Source organism: Neoarius graeffei, chromosome 2 (genome assembly GCF_027579695.1).
Source record: "Neoarius graeffei isolate fNeoGra1 chromosome 2, fNeoGra1.pri, whole genome shotgun sequence".
NCBI lineage: Eukaryota > Metazoa > Chordata > Actinopteri > Siluriformes > Ariidae > Neoarius > Neoarius graeffei.
This window is the reverse complement of record NC_083570.1, coordinates 42,421,351-42,447,080: the sequence shown is the minus strand read 5'-3', so window position 1 is coordinate 42,447,080 and position 25,730 is coordinate 42,421,351. Positions and strand designations below refer to the sequence as shown.

Sequence of the window (25,730 nt, the reverse complement as noted above, 5' to 3'; positions counted from 1 at the left end):
GCACGGCACGGCTCAGCCGCGTTTGTAGTGGAAAAGCGGCAATAGAGACAAACAACCATTCACGCTCACATTCATGCCTACGTTCAACTTTAGAGCCACCAATTAGCCTAACCTGCCTGTCTTTGAACTGTGGGGGAAACCGGAGCACCCAGAGGAAACCCACACAGGCACAGGGAGAACATGCAAACTCCACACAAAAAAGCCCTCGTCGGCTGCTGGGCTCGAACCCAGGACCTTCTTGCTGTGAGGCGACCATGCTAACCACTTACAGGTTAGCATGGTTGCCTCACAGCAAGAAGGTTCTGAGTTCGAGCCCAGCGGCCGGCAGGGGCCTTTCTGTGTGGAGTTTACATGTTCTCCCCATGTCTGCGTGGGTTTCCTCCAGGTGCTCCAGTTTTCCCCACAGTTCAAAGACATGCGATTAGGTAAATATGGGACGGCCTTGGGCTGAGGTCCCCTTGAGGGAGGCACCTAACTTCCAACTGCTGCTCGGGCGCTGTTACCATGGCTGCCCACTGTCTGGGTATATGTGTATGCTCATTGCTCGCATGTGTGTGTTCACTGCTTCAGATGGGTTAAATCATCTCCTCTCATTATCTCTAGCCGCTTTATCCTGTTCTACAGGGTCGCAGGCAAGCTGGAGCCTATCCCAGCTGACTATGGGCGAAAGGCGGGGTACACCCTGGACAAGTCGCCAGGTCATCCCAGAGCCGACACATAGACACCGACAACCATTCACACTTAAATTCACACCTACGGTCAATTTAGAGTCACCAGTTAACCTAACCTGCATGTCTTTGGACTGTGGGGGAAACCGGAGCACCCGGAGGAAACCCACGCGGATACGGGGAGAACATGCAAACTCCACACAGAAAGGCCCTTGTCGGCCACAGGGCTTGAACCCGCACCTTCTTGCTGTGAGGCGACAGCGCTAACCACTACACCACCGTGCCGCCATGAAAGAATATAACATCAGCAATTACTTGCTTGCTTCTGCCAATTATTTGGCAACATACTAGCTTATATACTCACAATATGACATACATATTAACAGTTGGATTTTAATAATTTATTTAAATAAACATCTAGTTATTTGTATTGTGGCGTCAAATATGATCTGAAAAATGTGAAGTCTGGAAATTTGAATATGGAAAAAGTATGGAATTTTGAAATGGAAAATGTCTAGGAATTCTGCAAAGCGTGCACGCACACAAAACAGCTGGAGTCCAAAGTACGTGCACATAAAACAGGTGGAGTCCATCAGACTTTCCTCTGTAACAGTTTGGTGACTGTACAAACCCACTCCCAGGATGTTCAGTGTTGTTTTGTGGGACATCTCTCCGATATGTGTGTTAGATGAGATGGAAGCTCATTTATGAGTAAATATGTGATGGTTTATAAACACAGTTGTTCTTTGCAGTCTCTGCAATTACACACATTCATGTGACTACAAAACACATACTCAACTATATCGTAAGTATTTAACAGCAAAGTATCTTTTCGAAGATATTTTTCTACCAATAATAATAATAATAATAATAATAGGCGGCACGGTGGTGTAGTGGTTAGCGCTGTTGCCTCACAGCAAGAAGGTCTGGGTTCGAGCCCTGTGGCCGGCGAGGGCCTTTCTGTGCAGAGTTTGCATGTTCTCCCCGTGTCTGCATGGGTTTCCTCCGGGTGCTCCGGTTTCCCCCACAGTCCAAAGACATGCAGGTTAGGTTAACTGGTGACTCTAAGTTGACCGTAGGTGTGAATGTGAGTGTGAATGGTTGTCTGTGTCTATGTGTCAGCCCTGTGATGACCTGGCGACTTGTCCAGGGTGTACCCTGCCTTTCGCCTGTAGTCAGCTGGGATAGGCTCCAGCTTGCCTGCGACCCTGTAGAACAGGATAAAGCGGCTAGAGATAATGAGATGAGATAATAATAATAATAATAATAATAGCTCAACAGTCAGGACATTTTTAACCCAATAGTCTGTGTAAAGAAATATACGTAATACAGTATGTTTAATTGAGTTACTAGTTGAGCTGTTTTTAATCCAACATTTTTAGCATGGCAATCACGTTCACTTTTTATTTCTTGATTTTTCCTCTCTATTAAAGACTAAAGCTATAATGACTATAGAACATACACAAACTGTGCAGAAAAAAATGAGAAAAATGCAGATTTTTAAAAGAATTTCCTGTTTTTATTTACACTGTTGTGTATCTGTAGGATATACATGATTATCATGTTTATTCATTATCTGCACTCACACAGGACTAATGCACACTTAAAAATAAAATTGTAATATTGCAAGGCATTAGCACAGCACTGAGGTGAGAAATAGCCTTATGCTGTACTATAAAGATACAAACACTATTTTACAGGACCACTTTACACATTTTTGCTTGAAAAGACTTCATTGCCAGAATATTTTAGCTCATTGGTACAGTAAGACAGTAGTTTATGTTAACATTGTTAATATAATGCTGTTAATGCTTTCTCCTTTCTCTTATCTGGGACTACATTAGTTTGTTTTATTATGGTTAAACACAGGATTTGTGCACTGGGAGGCATTATTACATTAATGTCAAAATTATTTTTAATCAAACACATTCACTCGATCCTTACATAGTGCAGTAGTGAGGAATATGTATTTAAGAGATGCTCCAGCCTCCACATTAGTGTTTCTGCTCTTGATGACAGCTAGAGGAAAATTGCAGTTCAAAGGTTCAAGTTTAAACTCAACAAAAGCTGAAACACGTATTGGGAGTGTGGCTCAGGAGAAGACAGGCGTTAGGGAGTACTGAAGGCACATTGGTTCAGAGCCATGCACTTCTTTTCACACATTCAAAAAGCTCCTTCACACGATGCATTTCCTCTTTCAGTCTACAGGAGGCATCTTTTTGGTCTAGCTGTTGTTCAATCTGTATGAACAGAAATCCACAGTGCGATTATGGACAAACCGTGAGGAGATCAGTACTGTAGTGCAGTGGCAGATGCACCATCAACCTTGTATAGTTGTTATACATTAAACATACTAATTTGTTTATCTAAAATCTTCTTTCCTGTCTTTGCATCTTGTTGTGTATCACTTCGCAGTAAAGCATGTAAAATGGGAAACCAACACACTTTCTGATCTGTACAACAAACTGTCATGTTGAAACCCGTGTTGAAATGCCTGAGACAAACAGAAACAGTGTTGAAATGCCCAAGGCAAACAGAAGTGAAACCAACAAAATGGGCCATGGTAGGTTACTAAGGAGAGGTCAGTAAAATATTTGGACTTTAGTGATCTTTTCTTTTTAGGATTATTAAAAATAGTTCCGATAATGATGTGTGGAGTATTAATGTTCCCTTTGTCTTTATGATCATATACATACAGTGGCCTTATAGCACACATAATAAAAACCCTAGATTTTTTTTTTTTGATATAGTAAAATAGGATTCAAAAGCCTGGAACAACTGAATATTTCCTATCAGCATGAACATACTGCACACGTATTTTTTTTTTTTAAATCTGTATTACCATACCATGGAAATACAGGTCTTTTCTTTCATTCATTCACCTTTAATTGACAAACTATAACTATACTTTAATGTAATTATTCTTTTTTTGCAATACAACTGTATACTCCTGAGCCACATGTTCTGTGGAAAGCTTTCTATCTTCTTGTCTAATGTTACTGAGTAAGCAAGCTAAGTTTCACAATAATCTTTCCCAATCAGGAGTCTTTCCCAAGTCAAGAACTGCTACTGACAGTTGACAACAACAGTCTTGTCTTGAAATTTTATCAGATTTACTTTAGTTTGTATTCCAGAAAGATTCACTGGACATACTTTCAGAATCTTCTATAGATTTGGATGCACCCGGAGCGCTTTAAGGGTTATTTATTGGTGAATGAAAAATGACATATTTCCAGTAGCCCTGAATTTTGTTTTTCTTTTTTTGGGGGGGGGTTGGTGTCCCTGGGGTATAGTGTTGGAGAAAACTTAAAAAAAAAAAAAAGAACAAAAAAAACCCCTCCCAGTACAGACCACATCCTCTTCTGAATGCAAAAAAAAGATACACATATTTTTAACAGATAATGTGTGCATGTGTGGTTAACACAAGTGTAGATTACTGTATGCTAAACAACTCTGAGAATTACTGGAAATAAACAGCAGGCTTCATAAAGCCTTCATATCTGTAAGTGCTACAACACAGCCCTCCAGTGATCAGGTTTCAAAAAGACAACTGACAACCATGGTGAAAGAGCTGGAATTTTCAATACAAATGAAACTTTTAGGAATTAAATAAATTAATGAAAAATTAATGGAACATTCTAGAAAAGAAAACTGTGTTACATACCGCAGTAAAATAGCGCTCCATGTATTTGTACAGTTCTCGCAGCGCTGCAGGTTCACTGAATTCATTCTCATGTTTCTGTAAAGCATAAAACACACAATAGTACATTTTAACAGAAAAATAGCACTTTATCTGTGCTAGCCAATGATCATGTAATATAGTAAACACAATCAGGCAATTTGTATATAATCTGATTTTTGCATGGGGTATGTGGCAGACCTTTGACTCTTCTTGCAGGAACACGTTAAAGTCCTGACTGCTGATAGATGGCTGGTCCCTCACCAGCTTGTAGTATGTCTTCACTTCCTGTTTATACTGAGGAATGTCTTTTGCATACAGAAGCTTATTGGTTGGTGCGTGCTATGTTGACAAAAAGAGGACAGGGACAAAAAGGACATCGTCATGCCAATTTTTATCACTATATCATGCAAACTTCTACAGTTCAATACACCTGCCTCACACCTTTACATTGTCTCATCAACCCATATGCTCCTCCTGCAATTTTATATACAACCCCGATTCCAAAAAAGTTGGGACAAAGTACAAATTGTAAATAAAAACGGAATGCAATAATTTACAAATCTCAAAAACTGATACTGTATTCACAATAGAACACAGACAACATATCAAGTGTCGAAAATGAGACATTTTGAAATTTCATGCCAAATATTGGCTCATTTGAAATTTCATGACAGCAACACATCTCAAAAAAGTTGGGACAGGGGGAATAAGAGGCTGGAAAAGTTAAAGGTACAAAAAAGGAACAGCTGGAGGACCAAATTGCAACTCATTAGGTCAATTGGCAATAGGTCATTAACATGACTGGGTATAAAAAGTGCATCTTGGAGTGGCAGCGGCTCTCAGAAGTAAAGACGGGAAGAGGATCACCAATCCCCCTAATTCTGCGCCCACAAATAGTGGAGCAGTATCAGAAAGGAGTTCGGCAGTGTAAAATTGCAAAGAGTTTGAACATATCATCATCTACAGTGCATAATATCATCAAAAGATTCAGAGAATCTGGAAGAATCTCTGTGCGTAAGGGTCAAGGCCGGAAAACCATACTGGGTGCCCGTGATCTTTGGGCCCTTAGACAGCACTGCATCACATACAGGCATGCTTCTGTATTGGAAATCACAAAATGGGCTCAGGAATATTTCCAGAGAACATTATCTGTGAACACAATTCACCGTGACATCCGCCGTTGCCAGCTAAAACTCTATAGTTCACAGAAGAAGCTGTATCTAAACATGATCCAGAAGCGCAGACGTCTTCTCTGGGCCAAGGCTCATTTAAAATGGACTGTGGCAAAGTGGAAAACTGTTCTGTGGTCAGACAAATCAAAATCTGAAGTTTTTTTATGGAAATCAGGGACGCCGTGTCATTCGGCCTAAAGAGGAGAAGGACGACTCAAGTTGTTATCAGCACTCAGTTCAGAAGCCTGCATCCCTGATGGCATGGGGTTGCATTAGTGCGTGTGGCATGGGCAGCTTACACATCTGGAAAGACACCATCAATGCTGAAAGGTATATCCAGGTTCTACAGCAACATATGCTCCCATCCAGATGACGTCTCTTTCAGGAAAGACCTTCCATTTTCCAACATGACAATGCCAAACCACATACTGCATCAATTACAGCATCATGGCTGCGTAGAAGAAGGGTCCGGGTACTGAACTAGCCAGCCTGCAGTCCAGATTTTTCACCCATAGAAAACATTTGGCGCATCATAAAACGGAAGATACGACAAAAAAGACCTAAGACAGTTGAACAACTAGAATCCTACATTAGACAAGAATGGGTTAACATTCCTATCCCTAAACTTGAGCAATTTGTCTCCTCAGTCCCCAGACGTTTACAGACTGTTGTAATTAAACAAAAAAGAGAAAAGGGGATGTCTCACAGTGGTAAACATGGCCTTGTCCCAACTTTGAGATGTGTTGTTGTCGTGAAATTTAAAATCACCTATTTTTTCTCTTTAAATGATACATTTTCTCAGTTTAAACATTTGATATGTCATCTATGTTCTATTCTGAATAAAATATGGAATTTTGAAACTTCCACATCATTGCATTCCGTTTTTATTTGCAATTTGTACTTTGTCCCAACTTTTTTGGAATCTGGGTTGTAGTTATACTCTGCAAGGGCGGGAGTTCTGTGTAATGAGGGGCAGAGGGTTGGGCGGTGTCTAGGGGCTTACGGGGCAAAAACTATATTGTAACTGAAGCACATTGACTGAGGTTGCAACTGAAAGCATAGGGAAGAGAAATAATTTTTTTCCATGTGTCTGATTTTAAGACAGCTTAGAATAGAGCTTTTTCACACTTCCATGTCATGAATGAGGACGCATAAGTAACAATGCTTAGAACAGTGTGTGTTTGTGTATAGCCCCATGTCTTTGGTGTTTACAAGACAGTAGTTTTCAAGTAGTCAGATTCTTTGAAATGCTACAGACGTATATGTGCTGCCTCTTAAATTGCTCTCCCTCATCCGAACAGCACAAAGCCATTTACTCACAAGGACATCAGTGGGACGTGAGTAACAGATCATGTACAACTGTTTGCTTGAATTGTCTGTGCATTTAGGGACACTGTCATGATTGTGAGCTGTATTGGCTGCCATTGTTCACTGTCTCACCAGAAGCTTTGAAATGTTATGACTTAAACTTCCACATTTGTAAATATGGAAGTGTGAAAGTGGTCTGCTGTACACAAAATATGCTTACCTTCAACTGTGATCAAAACATACCTATGCCACTGAATGCATACTGTCTCCTTATCCACAATAGCATGGGTGTTTAAATTGTCATTTTATTTGCATTTTAATGCGTCATTTTACTGAAACAGTATAGTTTTGTACATTACAGTACGTCTTACACCGTTGCACTGTAGCCTACATAGGAAAGTAAAATCTCCCTTTTTTTCCATTGTGTCCCATAAGATCCCAGTCCTCAGACACACCTGTAGTAGGGTGGAGCTTAAATGACTGAAAAACAATTTTTTTTCATTTTATTTGGTCTTACCCCCGAACATGTTCCATTTGTACTAAAAACCATATACGTATATAAGTTTTCCCACTTACAAAGAATGGAGAGGTCAATAATTTTTATCGTAGGTACACTTCAACTGTGAGAGACAGAATCTAAAAAAAAATCCAGAAAATCACACTGTATGATTTTTAAATAATTAATTTGCATTTTATTGCATGAAATAAGTATTTGATCACTTACCAACCAACAAGAATTCTGGCTCTCACAGACCTGTTAATTTTTCCTTAAGAAGCCCTCCTATTCTGCACTCATTACCTGTATTAATTGCACCAGTTTGAACTTGTTACCTGTATAAAGACGCCTGTCCACACACTCAATCAATCAGACTCCAACCTCTCCACCATGGGCAAGACCAAAGAGCTGTCGAAGGACACCAGGGACAAAACTGTAGACCTGCACAAGGCTGGGATGGGCTACAGGACAATAGGCAAGCAGCTTGGTGAGAAGGCAACAACTGTTGGCACAATTATTAGAAAATGGAAGAAACTCAAGATGACTGTCAATCTCCCTCGGTCTGGGGCTCCATGCAAGATCTTGCCTCGTGGGGTATCAATGATCATGAGAAAGGTGAGGGATCAGCCCAGAACTACACGTGAGGACCTGGTCAATGACCTGAAGAGAGCTGGGATCACAGTCTGAAAGATTACCATTAGTAACACACTATGCCGTCATGGATTAAAATCCTGCAGCACGCGCAAGGTCCCCTGCTCAAGCCAGCACATGTCCAGGCCTGTCTGAAGTTTGCCAGTGGCCATCTGGATGATCCAGAGGAGGCACGAGAGAAGGTCATGTGGTCATATGAGACCAAAATAGAGCTTTTTGGTATAAACTCCACTCGCCGTGTTTGGAGGAAGAAGAAGGATGAGTACAACCCCAAGAACACCATCTCAACCGTGAAGCATGGGGGTGGAAACATCATACTTTGGGGGTGCTTTTCTGCAAAGGGGACAGGAAGACTGCACCGTATTGAGGGGAGGATGGATGGGGCCATGTATCACGAGATTTTGGGCAACAACCTCCTTCCCTCAGTAAGAGCATTGAAGATGGGTCGTGGCTGGGTCTTCCAGCATGACAATGACCCAAAACACACAGCCAGGGCAACTAAGGAGTGGCTCCATAAGAAGCATTTCAAGGTCCTGGAGTGGCCTAGCCAGTCTCCAGACCTGAACCCAATAGAAAATCTTTGGAGGGAGCTGAAACTCCGTGTTGCCCAGTGACAGCCCCGAAACCTGAAAGATCTGGAGAAGATCTGTATGGAGGAGTGGGCCAAAATCCCTGCTGCAATGTGTGCAAACCTGGTCAAGAACTATAGGAAACGTATGACCTCTGTAATTGTTTCTGTACCAAATATTAAGTTCTGTTTTTCTATTGTATCAAATACTTATTTCATGCAATAACATGCAAATTAATTATTTAAAAATCATACAATGTGATTTTCTGGAATTTTTTTTAGATTCTGTCTCCCACAGTTGAAGTGTACCTACGATAAAAATTACAGACCTCTCCATTCTTTGCAAGTGGGAAAACTTGCAAAATCGGCAGTGTATCAAATACTTATTTTCCCCACTGTATTTATTTATTTATTTACATTTGTTACCGTGTGTACAAATTGTAAACTATATATAATTCGTATACAATTCTAGTCCTTTGCATTTCTACGATAAAACTCACTGTGATGGCTTCTTGTTTAATGTATGATTTATATAAATTTATTTTCTTTTATTTCGTGTATGTATATACCGTAAAATACCAAATAATAGCCCGGGCGATTATTTGTCTCAATCACGTAAGAGACCCGGCGCGTATTAGAGACTAGGCGGCTATTTGGAACAGGCGATTAATTCCTTCTTCACAAATACCTTCCCCAAAATCTACCTCAAAACGGGGAAAAAAATCATTCTCAGATAGGCCTACTTTTAACCAGTATAACTTACAGTTTGTTTAGAGTTAGATTACAGATAGCACGGTGCCGACTTCGGGGAATTTTGAAGACGCAGAATGCATCTTCGCATGGCACAGTCGGGGTGGATAAAGGATAAATCACACACCTTTTCCTGTTAATGACTAGTGAAGCGCATGCTTTACAAAATAATCAAGAAACCACACCATTGTCTGTGCGCAGCACTGTGATTTAATTACTCTGCAAAGTTATGGTCACTTGCTATCACCCTCACCCATGCAGCCTCCACCCTTTGCGCTTCGCGATGTCTGTCAATCTGAAATTGCATGGAGGGCGCGACGTTGAAGCGACATAATTAGGGTGCGAAGTGTCAAACCAAAGGGTTTTTTCTTATGCTGAAAAATAAGTGACCTGCAGTGGCTACATACTGTCATCTTGCATCACGTTTCTCTCCAAGACGTCTCCCTATTTGGCCGATATGAGCCTATTCCCCGAGTGAGTTGGTACGGTGGCTCGACCCCGTAGAAAACTTAAAGTTCGGATGAAAGTTAGTTGAATAGGTTACTGACTTGTAGGCCTACATGTTGCCTGCCTGACGCGTGCTTCTGCCCAACTTGCACGACAGATTACTTGTTGAAAAGGCCCCTTGGATTAGATTGGCCGCGAGCAGACTGAAATGCATGTTAGAACGCTCTCACCTTTTTTGTAAAGCGTCTTCCAGATCCGAATGGGTAAGGGCAAGTGAAATGGTATAAGGTCTTTAATAAAACTCAGTGTGTGCTTTGACGCATGCATTCGGCAATTTAGGTCGTTTAACAGAAGCAGCAGTCCAACCTTGGAAACCCGCAGTCCTCAATGTCACCACACACGCTGGCTTTCGTTGGGTATACCCAAAGGGGTGGCTAAGACATCTGTCAAAAGTTACGGAGTTGCATTCCTCAAGAAATATTACGGTAGACCAAGATTATAACATTGAAATGGCATGTTTATTATCACGTAACAAAATGTTGTAAACAGTATTATAGAAATAATTTCATTCATTCATTCATTCATTCATTCATTCATTCATTCATATTGTTTCGGTAGAAAACTATGCAATGCAAAATCGTTTAAACACCAGAAAACCAGAAAAGTGCTGGGCCTCAAGATTCTAGATAGAACGTTCGGACGTTTTTTTTTTTTTTAAGACCCCGGCGAGTATTCGGAACCGGCCTTTATTTGTCACAACACACGCGTACACCCGGCCGTTAAAGGGAACTCGGCGGTTAATTGGAACTCGGCTATTATTTGGTATTTTACGGTAGTAAGTTTTAGATGAATTAGACGTGTTCTTGGGCAGCTCTGTATTTGTAAATATTGTACAGACTCAGAACATATTCAGATAATTGCACACAGACACGTATTCAAAAGAAGTACCCATTCTACAGGCTTTTTTTTTTTAGCCTATTGGTACCTTTTTTAAAAAATATATTTTATCAATAAAGTAAATAAAAAAATATTGTTCAACAAAAGTTTATTTATATATTGACAATTATGGCAATGTGGCATATTTACCATGCACTAGTTCTGTATCCAGACTTTAGCGGTACTCAAAAAAAGTGTCTTCAATATTGGGTTTATTAAGCCAGTAGAGGCTTTTTTCCTGAGCGTATTTTCAGCTTATGCTGTCAGGCACTGTGGGATGGGATCAGCTAGATCGGTTAGCTCCATAATGTTCGTGATCAGTTTTTAAACTGATTAACACTATAACAATTGCACAGTGTACATTTCACTGTATACTTTACAATAAACCCTTAATAAACTGATAAAATTTAATGCTGCCCCAATCCATTCCAGTTTAGTATTACTGTAGGTCCTATATTGAATAACGCCTCTAATGACAGCAGTACTTAACTGTGGCGGACTTTGTGGCTTGGCTGCCAAACTTCATGCTGATTTGAGCTACCAGTTAGATTTCTTCATTTTTGTTAATATTTTACCAGAATTACAAAATTTATATATATATATCAGTGGTCGAAATACTTTTTTCCAGTGTTCTGCAATATTGCAGAATGTCAAAATTTTGTTCTGCAATTTGGAAATATTTTCTGCAAATACACAAGCCTCCATACTACACCCTTCTCAACCTAATAATGCCTATATTTACATCATATCTAGCTTTACAACTCATAGCATTACTGTAATTCTTTATTCTCTCACTATTTTTAATTTCAGTCTTCACAGATCTTTCTCTGCAGCAAAGTTATCATTCCATGATACCTCCACAGGTCTTTCATCCCCCTCGCCCTGACACTACGGGCTACTACAACTTGAAGTATACCAACTAATTCATAAATGTACTAGTTATCACACCCACACATTATCCTTCCACACAACATACTAATAAAGGTATCACCACAATAAAAAATAGAACACAACTGTTCTTCAAGAAGCAAAACATTTATTTTCATGTTACACATCATGTTACATTTTGTCAAGATTAAGTTTCTAGCTTGAACAATAGATTGTTACCCAAAATGTACTTCATTCACAGCGTTTGCATCTGCAACCTGTAGTTTTAAATTGAAAGCAAGATTTCAATTCTACACTCCGTTACATCTTACGATGATGCAAAGAATTGATGCCATTAAGGAATAAAACCCAACTGGCAAATGGAAAGACGTTTGGGTTCATTGTGTTTGCCTGGCTTCTAAAGTGCAAGGTCATGAACTGAACTGAGAACTACTGCAGGGGCTTCACTGCTCTAAACTAACAGAGAACTGGGTACAAACTAAGCATGGCAGAACTGAGAGCTACAGAACTGAACCTATGAGCTTTGTCTTACAGGGCAACTGGTTTACTTTGTGCTAGTCTGCACCACAGGCAAGACAGCACTAGTAAAAAAAAATAGAACATGTACACAAAACATGTATTAGTGTAGCTTGGTATGAGAAAACAAAATATTCAAAAGCATCTATGAATAAAGGTAAAATACTGTTGCTGTCTTCAAAAGGGATATAATATCAGTATAATTTTGCATGATTCAACAATACAATATATACAAACCTATACAATTTACCTATATATATGTATGCAACTATATAACAGCGACCGTCTTCATTTTTGTCACCCTCACGGACGCGCGATCTGTTGCTGTTGTTGTTGGAGTCACGCTGGCTGCCGGTTTTGCCGAGATACGATAAAATCGTCCTTGTTTTTTTGGCGTTTTTGTTGGACTCTTGCCCCGAAGAAACAATCCTCTTCTTGGGAGCCATGTTTGTTGTGCCGCATTGAATTTTGGGAGATGCATGGCGGAAACTGCCGAACACTGCCAAGGTAGTTGTTGGGTCCTCCCGGCGGGTATTAAAAGTGACGAAATCTTACATCAGAAAATGGCAACTGCCCTTATTTGGTTGTCGTCGCCTTTCGTCAGTATTACGTAAACATTGCTTAACTTTGACGTGGAAAACGCCATCAGGTTCACGTGGCGCAGGTTTCGGTTTATTTACAGCGTCGCTAGTTTGCTAAATTGAGAACCATTGAATCCCGAGCCTGATTTTTTCATTCTGCAAAATTGCAGGTTGTTTAATTTTTCTTCTGCAATCTTGAAAATCATTCTGCAAAATGCAGAATATATATATATAAAATTAGGTGGTAAGATGGTCATATTTAATAACTTTAAAAATTAGCTCCACCCTAATCTGTAGTCCATAACCCTGTGAGACTTTCTAGCAAGCTCTCCTAAAAGCTACAATATGAATGTATATCTGTTTTGAATGTATTATCTGTTCCTTCCAAATAATGAATTTGTATTGGCTTACATTTATATGTATGTTTCATTACAGTCCTGGACATATGATAATTCATCCTACTTGAATCCTAATATTTATGTATAGTTGCTCATGGAAAGACAGAAAAAAACCTATTTGTTTTATTGGTCATTTATGTTTATGGAGTTACCTTGCCCAACTGATGGTCTGTGAGGGAGAAGGAGTCCATGAATGCTTGAGCTATGACAGACAGGCAACCATCCAGGAGAGGTGTCTTTTCAAGGTCACTAAACACAAAGTTGGGGTTCTTCAAAATGTTCACCCAGAAGCGCAGTGGCAGGCTGGGAGGGACGAGAGCACTGTGGTTACATCAAGACTAACATGTAGAATGAGAATGCATTAAGTTTTTTTTTTTTTTTAAGTGTCTAAATTTTTCTGCTCATATCAAATAAATAAAGCATTGATTTCAGGTCCTTTTCTGAGTCCACAGACTGCTGTGGCCCAAACTAAGAAAATTCAAATAACATAACACTAGTAGATTACTGCATTCATATATTTTTTTACTTCTGGGATATCATTTGAGCTAACAACAAAAATGTATGTATTCCAATATAGTACAGTACTTAGCCAGAAGAGGTGATGCATAAAATCTGAACAATCCTTTGTGTATTTGTGCACACATGCCTAGACATTCCAACAAAAATATCGGTGACACATGTTGGCATCCATCTGTCTCAGAAGACAATGGAGTGTGTACCAAGGATTAGTCTGCAGTTGGGTTGCAGCGCCTGCTGTGGTTGTACAGCCCAATCCTGGTACGGCAGGCTCTGTTGCAGTTGCTACAGATATAGTCTGCGCCTGGCTCTGTGGGTGCTGATGCTGCCCTCTGCTGTCTACGCTCTCTCCTCTGTTCCCACTGCCCCTCTCTCTTCTGCTCACTCATCTGAATGCCTGCCTCAATGGCAAGCCTCCAGCTGCTGTGGTCTGCAGCTACAGCTTCCCAACCTGCTGGATTGATGTTGCCTGCCTTCAAGTCACATTTACAAATGTCTTTGTAGTGAAGAACAGGCTTTCCTGCAGGTCTGGAGCCAGTGGCAAGCTCACCTACAGCATTTCCTTGGGAATTCTGCCATTCTGCATGTGACTGACATGGTCAAGCCAGAGCGAGAGCCTCTGGGTGAGCAAGGCAAACATGCTTGGTATCCCTACCTGTGCCAGGGTGCGCTTGTTTGGGACATGGTCTTTCTAGGTGATGCCCAAAATCCTTCTAAGGCAGCATAGATGAAAAGCATTGAGTCTGCGCTCTTGATGGGAGTACAAGGTCCATGCTTCACTGCCACAGAGCAGAGCGCTGAGCATGCAGGCTTGGTACACCTTCATCTTGGTGTTGATGGTTATCATAGAGTTTTCTCAAACCATCTTTGCAAGGCGAGCCATTGCTGTTGCTGTTTTGCTAATATGTGTGTTCAGATCGACATCCAGGGAGAGGATGCTGGAGATGATAGAGCCAAGGTAAGTGAAGTTCTCCACCACCTCAAGGGTGTATTTGCTGATGGAGATGATTGGAATGCTGCTGACACCTTGGCCCAAGATGTTGGTTTTCTTGATGCTGATCATGAGGCCAAACTCTCTACATGTGCATGTGAAGCAGCTGATGAGACGCTGTAGAGCTTCCTCAGTGTGTGCAGTCAGAGCAGCAACATCTGCAAACAACATCTCCCTGATCAGGATAGTCTTTGCATGGAGGCGAGCGAGGTTGAAGAGGTTCCCATCGCTTCTGGTGTGGAGGTATACACCGTCCTCTGACTGGTTGAAGGCAAAGGACAGCAGCAGGGAGAAGAATATGCTGAAGAGTGTCAGGGCAAGTACCCATCCCTGTTTCACTCCACTCCTGATTGGAAATGGGTCCAAGGATGAGCCATCATACTGGATGACACCTTGCATGTAACCATGAAAAGACATGATCACCTTCAGGAGCTTGGGGGGACATCCAGTCCTTTGCAGCAGGGCAAACAGGCCTTTCCTGCTGACAAGGTCAAAGGCCTTCGGCAGGTCAGTGAAGGCGATATACAAGAGTCGTCTCTGCTCTTGGCACTTCTCTTGCAGCTGTCTCAGTGAAAAGTTCATGTCAACTGTTGATCTTCCTGCTCTAAATCCACATTGTGCCTCAGGGTATACATGCTCTGCAAGTGCCTGCAACCTGTTCAGTACTACATGGGGGAAGGCCTTCCCAACAATGCTGAGAAGGGATATTCCACAGTAGTTGTTGCAGTGACTGCGGTCACCTTTGTTCTTATATAGTGTAGTGATGTTGGCGTCACACACATCCTGGAGCACTGTACCTTCCTCCCAGCACTGTAGCAGGAGCTCATGCAAATAGTGCAGAAGAATGGACTTTTTGTCAGCCTTGATGACCTCAGGGGGAATGCTATCATTTCCTGGAGCTTTGCCATAGGCTAGGGAGTCAACAACCTTGCTGAGTTTCTTTACAGAGGGTGGAACATTGAGCTCCTCCATGACAGGCAGGGGATCGGTATGCTCAACTGTTGTGTCAGTGACAACATTCTCCCTGGAGTACAGCTCCTGGTACTGCTCGGCCCATCTCTCCATCTGCTTACTTTGGTTGGTTATGGCATTGCCAGAAGTGAACTTCAGGGGTGTGTTCTTGGTAGCACTTGGACCAAAGGCTTTCTTCATTCCATCGTACATGGCATGGATGGTGCTGCAGTCAGCAGAGAGCTGGATGCTCTGGGAGAGGTTCAGCCAGGACTCATTGGAACACTGTCAAGTGATCCATTGAACATTGTTCTTGGCCTTCCTGAGTGCAGCGAGTGTCTTCTCTGAGGGCTGTCTCTTGTAGTTGAGCAGTGCTGCACCCTTGGCTGCAATTACTGGCTCAAGTTCAGCAATTCCGGCTTCAAACCAGTCTGGGTTCTACCTCTCTTTCTTGCCAAAGGTATCCAAGGTGGAGTTGGAAATGGCATCACAGACATGGTTCCATCTCTCTTTGGTGTTGCTAATGGGGCAATCCTTCAGGGCTTCTTTAGTGGAGTTGGTGAAGCATTCATACAGGTCTGGGATTGTTGTCCTGGCTGTGTTGATACGTGGGCATCCTTTCTGCTTGGAGCGGTGGATTCGTTTGGGCTGAAGACACACGCCTTGCTGCCGACCAGGGAATGGTCACTGTCAGTTAGTGCTGTGATAGCTGCGAGTAACAAAGACACAGTTCTATGAGGGTCTTTGAGTGATCAGTTCAGCAGATTTGATCAGGGACAGGGCTGACAAGGTGCTCCCAACATGCATTAAAAACAACAATGGGAACCAAGAAGAAAGAAGAAACCTTTATTTGTGACATGCACACTTCAAGCACAGTGAAATTCATCCTCTGCATTTAACCCATCTGAAGCAGTGAACACACGCACACACACTCAGAGCAGTGGGCAGCCACACCAGAGCGCCTGGGGAGCAGTCAGGGGTCAGGTACCTTGCTCAAGGGCACCTCAGCCCAATGCCGCGCCGCATCAACCTAACTGCATGTCTTTGGATTGTGGGGGAAACCGGAGCAAACCCACACAGACAGAACATGCAAACTCCACACAGAAAGGCCCTTGCCGGCTGCTGGGTTCGAACCCAGAACCTTCTTGCTATGAGGCGACCATACTAACCACTACACCACCATGCCACCAAGGTCTTGTTGGGTCACAATTAGGACTCTGTGGTCTAGTTGCTGAAACTTGCACAGAGTGAAAAGTGTCAGCAACAGAGGAAGTATTTTTAACTATGAAGTGGTACTTGTGAGCCAGAGCATCTTTTCCCAGAAGGCTATTCATCCATGGCAAAGAGACTTGGCTCTGGCAAAGAGGTCTGCCTATGCCTTGTCAGACCTGTACAAGGTTGAGAGAGAGACACTTAACCTAATGTTGCCCTGGTGTTTGATATTGCTGACCATCACAGTGTTGCCTGAGTGGACCAGCAAGTGGTGATGTCTAAGAATCAGCAAGAATAACTTCAGTGCCACATAGACTGCCCTCAGTTCCATCTGTCTGAAGTGTTCTGCCATACATTCCAGTACCAGTATGGCCACATACAGTCTGTGAGGGAAGCATCTTTGATTATTCTCTCTCTCTCTCTGATGAGGAACTGCTCCTAAACAGACTCCTTCTTTTCTCCTTCTACCCTTCAGTTCTTTTAATGATCGATGGACATGTTTCAGTCCTTGGCATTTGGTTGTAGTTGCAGGCTGGTGGACTATTTTTGGAATGCCCACAGTTCTAGCAAGCCAAGGAAGATTACACATGTTGCTGTAGACCTCAGATTACACATGGTGATATGCAAGTGTTAAAAATATCTATCACTCACTGGGTGAGAGTGTGGTTAACATGTTCAACAGATCGAGCTTAATTTGCTTCATTTCAATGAACTGTATGCCATTCTTTGGTGTTAAGCTTTTCAACATGAGCCCAATTGACACAATGTGAGAGAGGATGTGGTTCAGTGCGGTTCAGTATATTTTGTGAGGGCACACACGAGACAGTCATTAATATACACCAATAAGCAGATGCCAGTGGCCATTAGAGATAGCCCAGACAACAGAACTCACCTTAAAACACCAGTACTAAAATGGAAAGGCCAGAAGTACAAGAAACTAAGTTATAATAATTATTTATAGGGCGGCACGGTGGTGTAGTGGTTAGCACTGTCACCTCACAGCAAGAAAGTCCTGGGTTCGAGCCCAGCGGTTGACGAGGGCCTTTCTGTGTGGAGTTTACATGTTCTCCCTGTGTCTGCGTGTGATTCCTCCGGGTGCTCCGGTTTCCCCCACAGTCCAAAGGCATGCAGGTTAGGCTAATTGGTGGCTCTAAATTGACCGAAGGTGTGAGTGTGAATGGTTGTCTGTGTCTATGTGTCAGCCCTGCAATGACCTGGCAACTTGTCCAGGGTGTACCCCGCCTCTCGCCCATAGTCAGCTGGGATAGGCTCCAGCTTGCCTGTGACCCTGTAGAACAGGATAAAGCGGCTAGAGATAATGAGATGAGATGAGACTTCTACTGCGCCTTTTACATAAAAATGATCAAAGGTGAATTACAAAATGGTAATTAAAAAGTTTAAAATCCAGAATGAATAAACATCATAAAGTTTAAATAAAAATAAACATTTATAACTGTGTATATATATATATATATATATATATATATAATCTCATTATCTCTAGCCGCTTTTATCCTATTTTACAGGGTCGCAGGCAAGCTGGAGCCTATCCCAGCTGACTACGGGCAAAAGGCGGGGTACACCCTGGACAAGTCGCCAGGTCATCACAGGGCTGACACATAGACACAGACAACCATTCACACTCACATTCACACCTACAGTCAATTTAGAGTCACCAGTTAACCTAACCTGCATGTCTTTGGACTGTGGGGGAAACCGGAGCACCCGGAGGAAACCCACGCAGACACGGGGAGAACATGCAAACTCCACACAGAAAGGCCCTCGCCGGCCATGGGGCTCGAACCCGGACCTTCTTGCTGTGAGACGACAGCGCTAACCACTACACCACCGTGCCGCCCGTATATATATAAAATATATATAAAAAAAGATAAATTTAGTAATCTAAAAAGATGTGATTTTAGGCATGATTTACGGCGCATTACAAAATGGTTGTAAGAAATTTAGAATCTTGAATAATAAACATCATAATGTAATTTAAATAAAAGTAAATATGTATAAATAAAAAAAATTAAAAAATTATATACGGTGTGTGTGTATATATATATACACACATATATATATACACACACTCTTTTATATATATATAAAAGAAAAGATAATAAATTTAGTAATCTAATGAGTAAAAGCCAATTTAAAAAGATGTGATTTTAGGTGTGATTTAAAAGTCTCTAAAGATGAAATGTTACGGAGGTCAAGAGGAAGGTGCGTAACATTTTGCCTTGGGGGAATGATAAAACAGTGCTAGCACTTGAGTGCAATGACTACCTCATGTATTGCCTAACATTAATTACGTAAGTCACTAATATAAAATGGTGCCGTGCCATGCAAAGCCTTAAAAGTTAGTAGTAGTATTTTAAATTGTATCCTAAATCTAACAGGTAGCCAGTGCAGTTCTTGCAGAACGGGTGTTATGTGGTCATATTTTCTAATAGAAGTTAATAGTCTTGCTGCAGCGTTTTGGACTTTTTGAAGCTTAATTAACTCACAATGCGGTAAACCCGTACAAAAGGCTATTGCAATAATCGATCCTAGATGTGATAAATGCATGCGGAACCATTTCTAGCTTATCCCTAGATGAAAATTTGCTTATGCACTTGATGTTATGCTGCCAGAAAAATGCAGCACCACAAGACTTAGATATTTGTATGTGCCTTACCCACGTAAGGCAGCTGGACCAGACAACATACCTGGTCATGTTCTGAAGGACTGTGCCATGGAGCTCAGGGATGTCCTCGCTGACATCTTTAACATCTCCCTGAACCAAGCTGTTGTGCCCACATGTTTCAAAGCTACAACCATAATACCAATGCCAAAGAAGCCCCTCCCATCTAACTATAATAACTATCGGCCCGTAGCACTGACTTCCATCATCATGAATTGTTTTGAGCAACTGATCATGCAGAACATCAAGTCCATTCTCCCTCCCTCTCATGACCCATTCCAGTTTGCATATAGGTCAAATATGTCCATAGAGGACGCTATCTCCAGTGCTCTACACCCAGCCCTCACTCACCTGGACTCAAAGAACACCTACGTGCGAATGCTGTTCTTGGATTACAGTTCGGCATTCAACACAATCATTCCCCAGCAGCTAATACAAAAACTTGGACATTTGTGACTCAACACCTCTCTTTGTAACTGGGTGCTGGACTTTCTTACAGGGAGGCCACAGAATGTGCAGGTCGGCAGTAACACCTCCAGGACCATCATGCTGAGCACAGGGGCCCCACAAGGGTGTGTGCTCAGCCCGCTGCTCTTCACCCTGCTGACCCATGACTGTGTACCAATCTACAGCACCAACCACATCATCAAGTTTGTGGGTGACACGACTGTGGTGGGCCTCATCACTAACAACGATGAAGCCAACTACAGGAATGAGGTGAGCCAACTGGTCCAGTGGAGTAAAGACAACAATTTCTTCCTGAACGTGGAGAAGATCAAAGAGATTGTAGTTGACTTCAGGAGAGGTCACTCACAGCATCCCCCTCTGACCAACGATGGTGCTGCAGTGGAGAGGGTGAGCAGCACCAAATTCCTAGGGGTGCACATCGCTGAGGACCTCTCCTGGTCCAACAATACTGCATCGCTGGCCAAGAAGGCTCAAACTCGCCTCTACTTCCTCCGCAAACTGAGGAGTGCACGAGTCCCACCCCCCATCATGTGCTCATTCTACAGGGGCACCATTGAGAGTGTCCTCACTGGCTGCATCACTGCGTGGTACGGAGGCTGCAGTGCCTCCTGCCGGAAGACTCTGCAACACATAGTGAACATGGCCAGCAAAATCATCGGTACCCCTCAGCCCTCCCTTACAGACATCTATCACTCCCGTCTCACCCGCAGAGTCATCAGCATCACTGGTGACATCTCCCACCCTTCACACTCATTCTTCAGCCTCCTGCCCTCAGGGAAAAGGTACCAGAGCCTCCAGGCTAAACAGCTTCATCCACCAGGCTGTCAGGATGCTGATCTCTGTCCACTACCTAACCCCTACCCCTGGTCTGTAACACATTCATTCACACCAGAAAACTACCTCATCCATTTGCACATCACACCAGAAACATAAGCATTACTCATCCGTTTGCGCATTACTCATCCGTTTGCACATCACACCACAAACATTAGCATTACTGCTGTATCTGCTGCTATTGCTCATTTGCACTACTGTCATATACACCTCATAAGCTGCTCTTCTAGCACCTTCTTCGTTATTGTACTGTATTGCACTACTGATATTTTGTACATTGTTTGATTTGAGTGTATTTTTATCTATATTATCTATATTTATATATATATATTGTTTTCCTTAATTTTTTATCTATATTATCTATATTTATAAATATTTACAGTGGTGCTTGAAAGTCTGTGAACCCTTTAGAATTTTCTACATTTATGGATAAATATGACCTAAAACATCATCAGATTTTCACACAAGTCCTAAAAGTAGATAAAAAGAACCCAGTTAAACAAATGAGACAAAAATATTATACTTGGTCATTTATTTATTGAGGAAAATTATCCAATATTACATATCTGTGAGTGGCAAAAGTATGTGAACCTTTGCTTTCAGTATCTGGTGTGACCCCCTTGTGCAGCAATAACTGCAACTAAACGTTTCCGGTAACTGTTGATCAGTCCTGCACACCGGCTTGGAGGAATTTTAGCCCATTCCTCCGTACAGAATAGCTTCAACTCTGGGATGTTTGTAGGTTTCCTCACATGAACTGCTCACTTCAGGTCCTTCCACAACATTTGCATTGGATTAAGGTCAGGACTTTGACTTGGCCATTCCAAAACAATAACTTTATTCTTCTTTAACCATTCTTTGGTAGAATGACTTGTGTGCTTAGGGTGTGTCTTGCTGCATGACCCACCTTCTCTTGAGATTCAGTTCATAGACAAATGTCCTGACATTTTCCTTTAGAATTCGCTGGTATAATTCAGAATTCATTGTTCCATCAATGATGGTAAGCTGTCCTGGCCCAGATGCAGCAAAACAGGCCCAAACCATGATACTACCACCACCATGTTTCACAGATGGGATAAGGTTCTTATGCTGGAATGCAGTGCTTTCCTTTCTCCAAACATAACACTTCTCATTTAAACCAAAAAGTTCTATTTTGGTCTCATCCGTCCACAAAACATTTTTCCAATAGCCTTCTGGCTTGTCCACATGATCTTTAGCAAACTGCAGATGAGCAGCAATGTTCTTTTTGGAGAGCAGTGGCTTTCTCCTTGCAACCCTGCCATGTACACCATTGTTGTTCAGTGTCCTCCTGATGGTGGACTCATGAACATTAACATTAGCCAATGTGAGAGAGGCCTTCAGTTGCTTAGAAGTTACCCTGGGGTCCTTTGTGACCTCGCCGACTATTACATGCCTTGCTCTTGGAGTGATCTTTGTTGGTCGACCACTCCTGGGGAGGGTAACAATGGTCTTGAATTTCCTCCATTTGTACACAATCTGTCTGACTGTGGATTGGTGGAGTTCAAACTCTTTAGAGATGGTTTTGTAACCTTTTCCAGCCGGATGAGCATCAACAACACTTTTTCTGAGGTCCTCAGAAATCTCCTTTGTTCGTGCCATGATCACAACACATGTTTGTGGAAGTGTAAGATCAGACTTTGATAGATCCCTGTTCTTTAAATAAAACAGGATGCCCACTCACACCTGATTGTCATCCCATTGATTGAAAACACCTGACTCTAATTTCACCTTCATATTAACTGCTAATCCTAGAGGTTCACATACTTTTGCCACTCACAGATATGTAATATTGGATCATTTTCCTCAATAAATAAATGACCAAGTATAATATTTTTGTCTCATTTGTTTAACTGGGTTCTCTTTATCTACTTTTAGGACTTGTGTGAAAATCTGATGATGTTTAGATCATATTTATGCAGAAATATAGAAAATTCTAAAGGGTTCACAAACTTTCAAGCACCACTGTATATACAACCTCGATTCCAAAAAAGTTGGGACAAAGTACAAATTGTAAATAAAAATGGAATGCAATAATTTACAAATCTCAAAAACTGATATTGTATTCACAATAGAAAATAGACAACATATCAAATGTCGAAAGTGAGACATTTTGAAATTTCATGCCAAATATTGGCTCATTTGAAATTTCATGACAGCAACACATCTCAAAAAAGTTGGGACAGGGGCAATAAGAGGCTGGAAAACTTAAAGGTACAAAAAAGGAACAGCTGGAGGACCAAATTGCAACTCATTAGGTCAATAGGTCATTAACATGACTGGGTATAAAAAGTGCATCTTGGAGTGGCAGCGGCTCTCAGAAGTAAAGACGGGAAGAGGATCACCAATCTCCCTAATTCTGCGCCCACAAATAGTGGAGCAATATCAGAAAGGAGTTCGACAGTGTAAAATTGCAAAGAGTTTTAACATATCATCATCTACAGTGCATAATATCATCAAAAGATTCAGAGAATCTGGAAGAATCTCTGTGCGTAAGGGTCAAGGCTGGAAAACCATACTGGGTGCCTGTGATCTTTGGGCCCTTAGACAGCACTGCATCACATACAGGCATGCTTCTGTATTGGAAATCACAAAATGGGCTCAGGAATATTATTCAGAGAACATTATCTGTGAACACAATTCACCGTGCCATCCACCGTTGCCAGCTAAAACTCTATAGTTCACAGAAGAAGCTGTATCTAAACATGATTCAGAAATGCAGACGTCTTCTCTGGGCCAAGGCTCATTTAAAATGGATTGTGGCAAAGTGGAAAACTGTTCTATAGTCAGACGAATCAAAATTTGAAGTTCTTTATGGAAATCAGGGATGCCGTGTCATTCGGACTAAAGAGGAGAAGGACGACCCAAGTTGTTATCAGCACTCAGTTCAGAAGCCTGCATCTCTGATGGTATGGGGTTGCATTAGTGCATGTGGCATGGGCAGCTTACACATCTGGAAAGACACCATCAATGCTGAAAGGTATATCCAGGTTCTAGAGCAACATATGCTCCCATCCAGATGACGTCTCTTTCAGGGAAGACCTTGCATTTTCCAACATGACAATGCCAAACCACATACTGCATCAATTACAGCATCATGGTTGCGTAGAAGAAGGGTCCGGGTACTGAACTGGCCAGCCTCCAGTCCAGATCTTTCACCCGTAGAAAACATTTGGCGCATCATAAAACAGAAGATACGACAAAAAAGACCTAAGACAGTTGAGCAACTAGAATCCTACATTAGACAAGAATGGGTTAACATCCCTAAACTTAAGCAACTTGTCTCCTCAGTCCCCAGATGTTTACAGACTGTTGTAAAGAGAAAAGGGGATGTCTCACAGTGGTAAACATGGCCTTGTCCCAACTTTTTTGAGATGTGTTGTTGTCATGAAATTTAAAATCACCTAATTTTTCTCTTTAAATGATGCATTTTCTCAGTTTAAACATTTGATATGTCATCTATGTTCTATTCTGAATAAAATATGGAATTTTGAAACTTCCACATCATTGCATTTCGTTTTTATTTACAATTTGTACTTTGTCCCAACTTTTTTGGAATCGGGGTTGTATTGTTTTTCATAATTTTTTTTTTTGTGTGTGTGAGTGTGTGTGTGTGTGTGTAATCTTTATCTGTTTTTTACAAGTAAGGTGAGAGAGAAACGGCATTTCAATTCTCCTATATGTACTGGATATATAGTGAATTGACAATAAAGAATCTTTGAATCTTGTGTAGACATAGAAAAGCTAGAATCAAACCAAAATCCTAGGTTGTGCACTGCAGAAATGGGCTTAATATCTACTGTTCCAATATGAATAGTACAAGGATTCATTTTCAAGAGTTGCTGTCTAGATCCAATAATTAAAAATTCAGTTTCATCGTCACTGATCATTAATTTATCCATAAACATCCATTTTCTCAAGTCATGAATGCATCTCTCCATAGCATTTATTGCCTCAGCTTGATCAGCAGGACTGTTAGGCTTAAAAGACATGTATAACTGAGTGTCATCAGCATAGTTTCTTTCCAAGAGCTGTCACAATACTCAACTCAAGTTTGGGAAGTCATGGCCTAATGGTTAGAGAAACAGCTTTGGGACCAAAAGGTTGCTGGTTTGATTCCCCAGACTAGCAGGATTGACTTAAGTGCTCCTGAGCAAGGCACCTAACCCCCAACCGCTCCGGCAAGAGTGGTGGCGTACCTTGTGTCTGATTAGCCAAAAGAAAAACTGATGATGTGATCATCAGTTCGGGCATTGAACCCGACCAACTGAACTGAAGTTTGCACTGAGGAACTGTCATGCTTGAACACCACTGACAAGGTAACCATCACCACAATGCTGCTAACCACTTGATCTCAACCTAGTCTCTCCTTGTCAGACTGTAAACTGTCATATTTGCACTGTAAATGCCACAAGACTGTCATATTGCACTATCATATCAAGTCAGATAATCTGTTTTTTTTTTTGTTGCCTACATACTGAAAATAGGCGTCTGTACATGCCAATGCTACCTCTATCACTTAATGCAGCTAGTCACTTTATTCTCAACCCTGTTACTGTTATGCACCTGTGTTCCTTCAGGGACTTGCACAAGTTTATGTATAGTTTAGGTATAGTTGTCAGTAGTTTTTTTTTAGTAGTAGTTTTATATTAGTTTTATTGTACATATTTTCCTATGTCTATTTTAGTATTTATGTGTGCACTGTATGGTGAAGCTTTAAATCTCATTGTACTTGTATAATGACAATAAAGGCTTTCTATTCTATTCTATTCTATTCTATAGCAATGAACACTTGGGAGATGAGCTTGTACAATTTCAAATAGCTTGGAGGCATAGATTACGAAGAGTAGTGGACTGAGGCAGCTTCCTTGCGGAACACCAAAATGCAGGTCAAAACTATCTGATGTAGCACTGTCAAATAAGACACGTTGACTACATCCAGACAAGTATGAGGCAAACCAATTCAAAGCCTTCCCACATATACCAAAACTCTTAT

The 25,730-nt window shown here is 41.5% G+C and overlaps 2 protein-coding genes across 2 annotated transcripts in view; both read right to left on the bottom strand.

Moving 5' to 3' along the window:
• Window positions 1-2,165: 2,165 nt before the first annotated feature.
• LOC132881604 (plexin-C1-like) overlaps window positions 2,166-25,730 on the bottom strand; it is a 99,489-nt gene continuing 75,924 nt past the window's right edge. Inside the window, exons 28-31 of the mRNA XM_060914256.1 lie at window positions 13,214-13,364; window positions 4,549-4,689; window positions 4,333-4,407; window positions 2,166-2,908 (exon numbers count right to left, since the gene is read on the bottom strand). Of these exons, the coding sequence (XP_060770239.1) occupies window positions 2,804-2,908; window positions 4,333-4,407; window positions 4,549-4,689; window positions 13,214-13,364 (472 nt within the window). The 3' untranslated portion in view covers window positions 2,166-2,803. The remainder of the gene's footprint in view (window positions 2,909-4,332; window positions 4,408-4,548; window positions 4,690-13,213; window positions 13,365-25,730) is intronic.
• LOC132881605 (uncharacterized) lies at window positions 13,371-17,662 on the bottom strand. Its single transcript, XM_060914258.1, has 2 exons — window positions 15,496-17,662; window positions 13,371-15,429 (listed from the first exon to the last, which is right to left on the bottom strand). The coding sequence occupies exons 1-2, from the start codon at window positions 15,730-15,732 to the stop codon at window positions 14,434-14,436; spliced, it is 1,233 nt and encodes a 410-aa protein (XP_060770241.1). The 5' UTR covers window positions 15,733-17,662; the 3' UTR covers window positions 13,371-14,433.

What these genes read in the sequence shown, in the direction of transcription:
- LOC132881605 (XM_060914258.1), bottom strand. Translation starts at nt 15,732, where the DNA reads ATGTACGATGGAATGAAGAAAGCCTTTGGTCCAAGTGCTACCAAGAAC. An exon ending in CTGTAAAGAAACTCAGCAAG is followed by an intron (nt 15,430 to 15,495) that starts GTTGTTGACTCC and finishes GAGGTCATCAAG; the next exon opens with GCTGACAAAAAGTCCATTCT.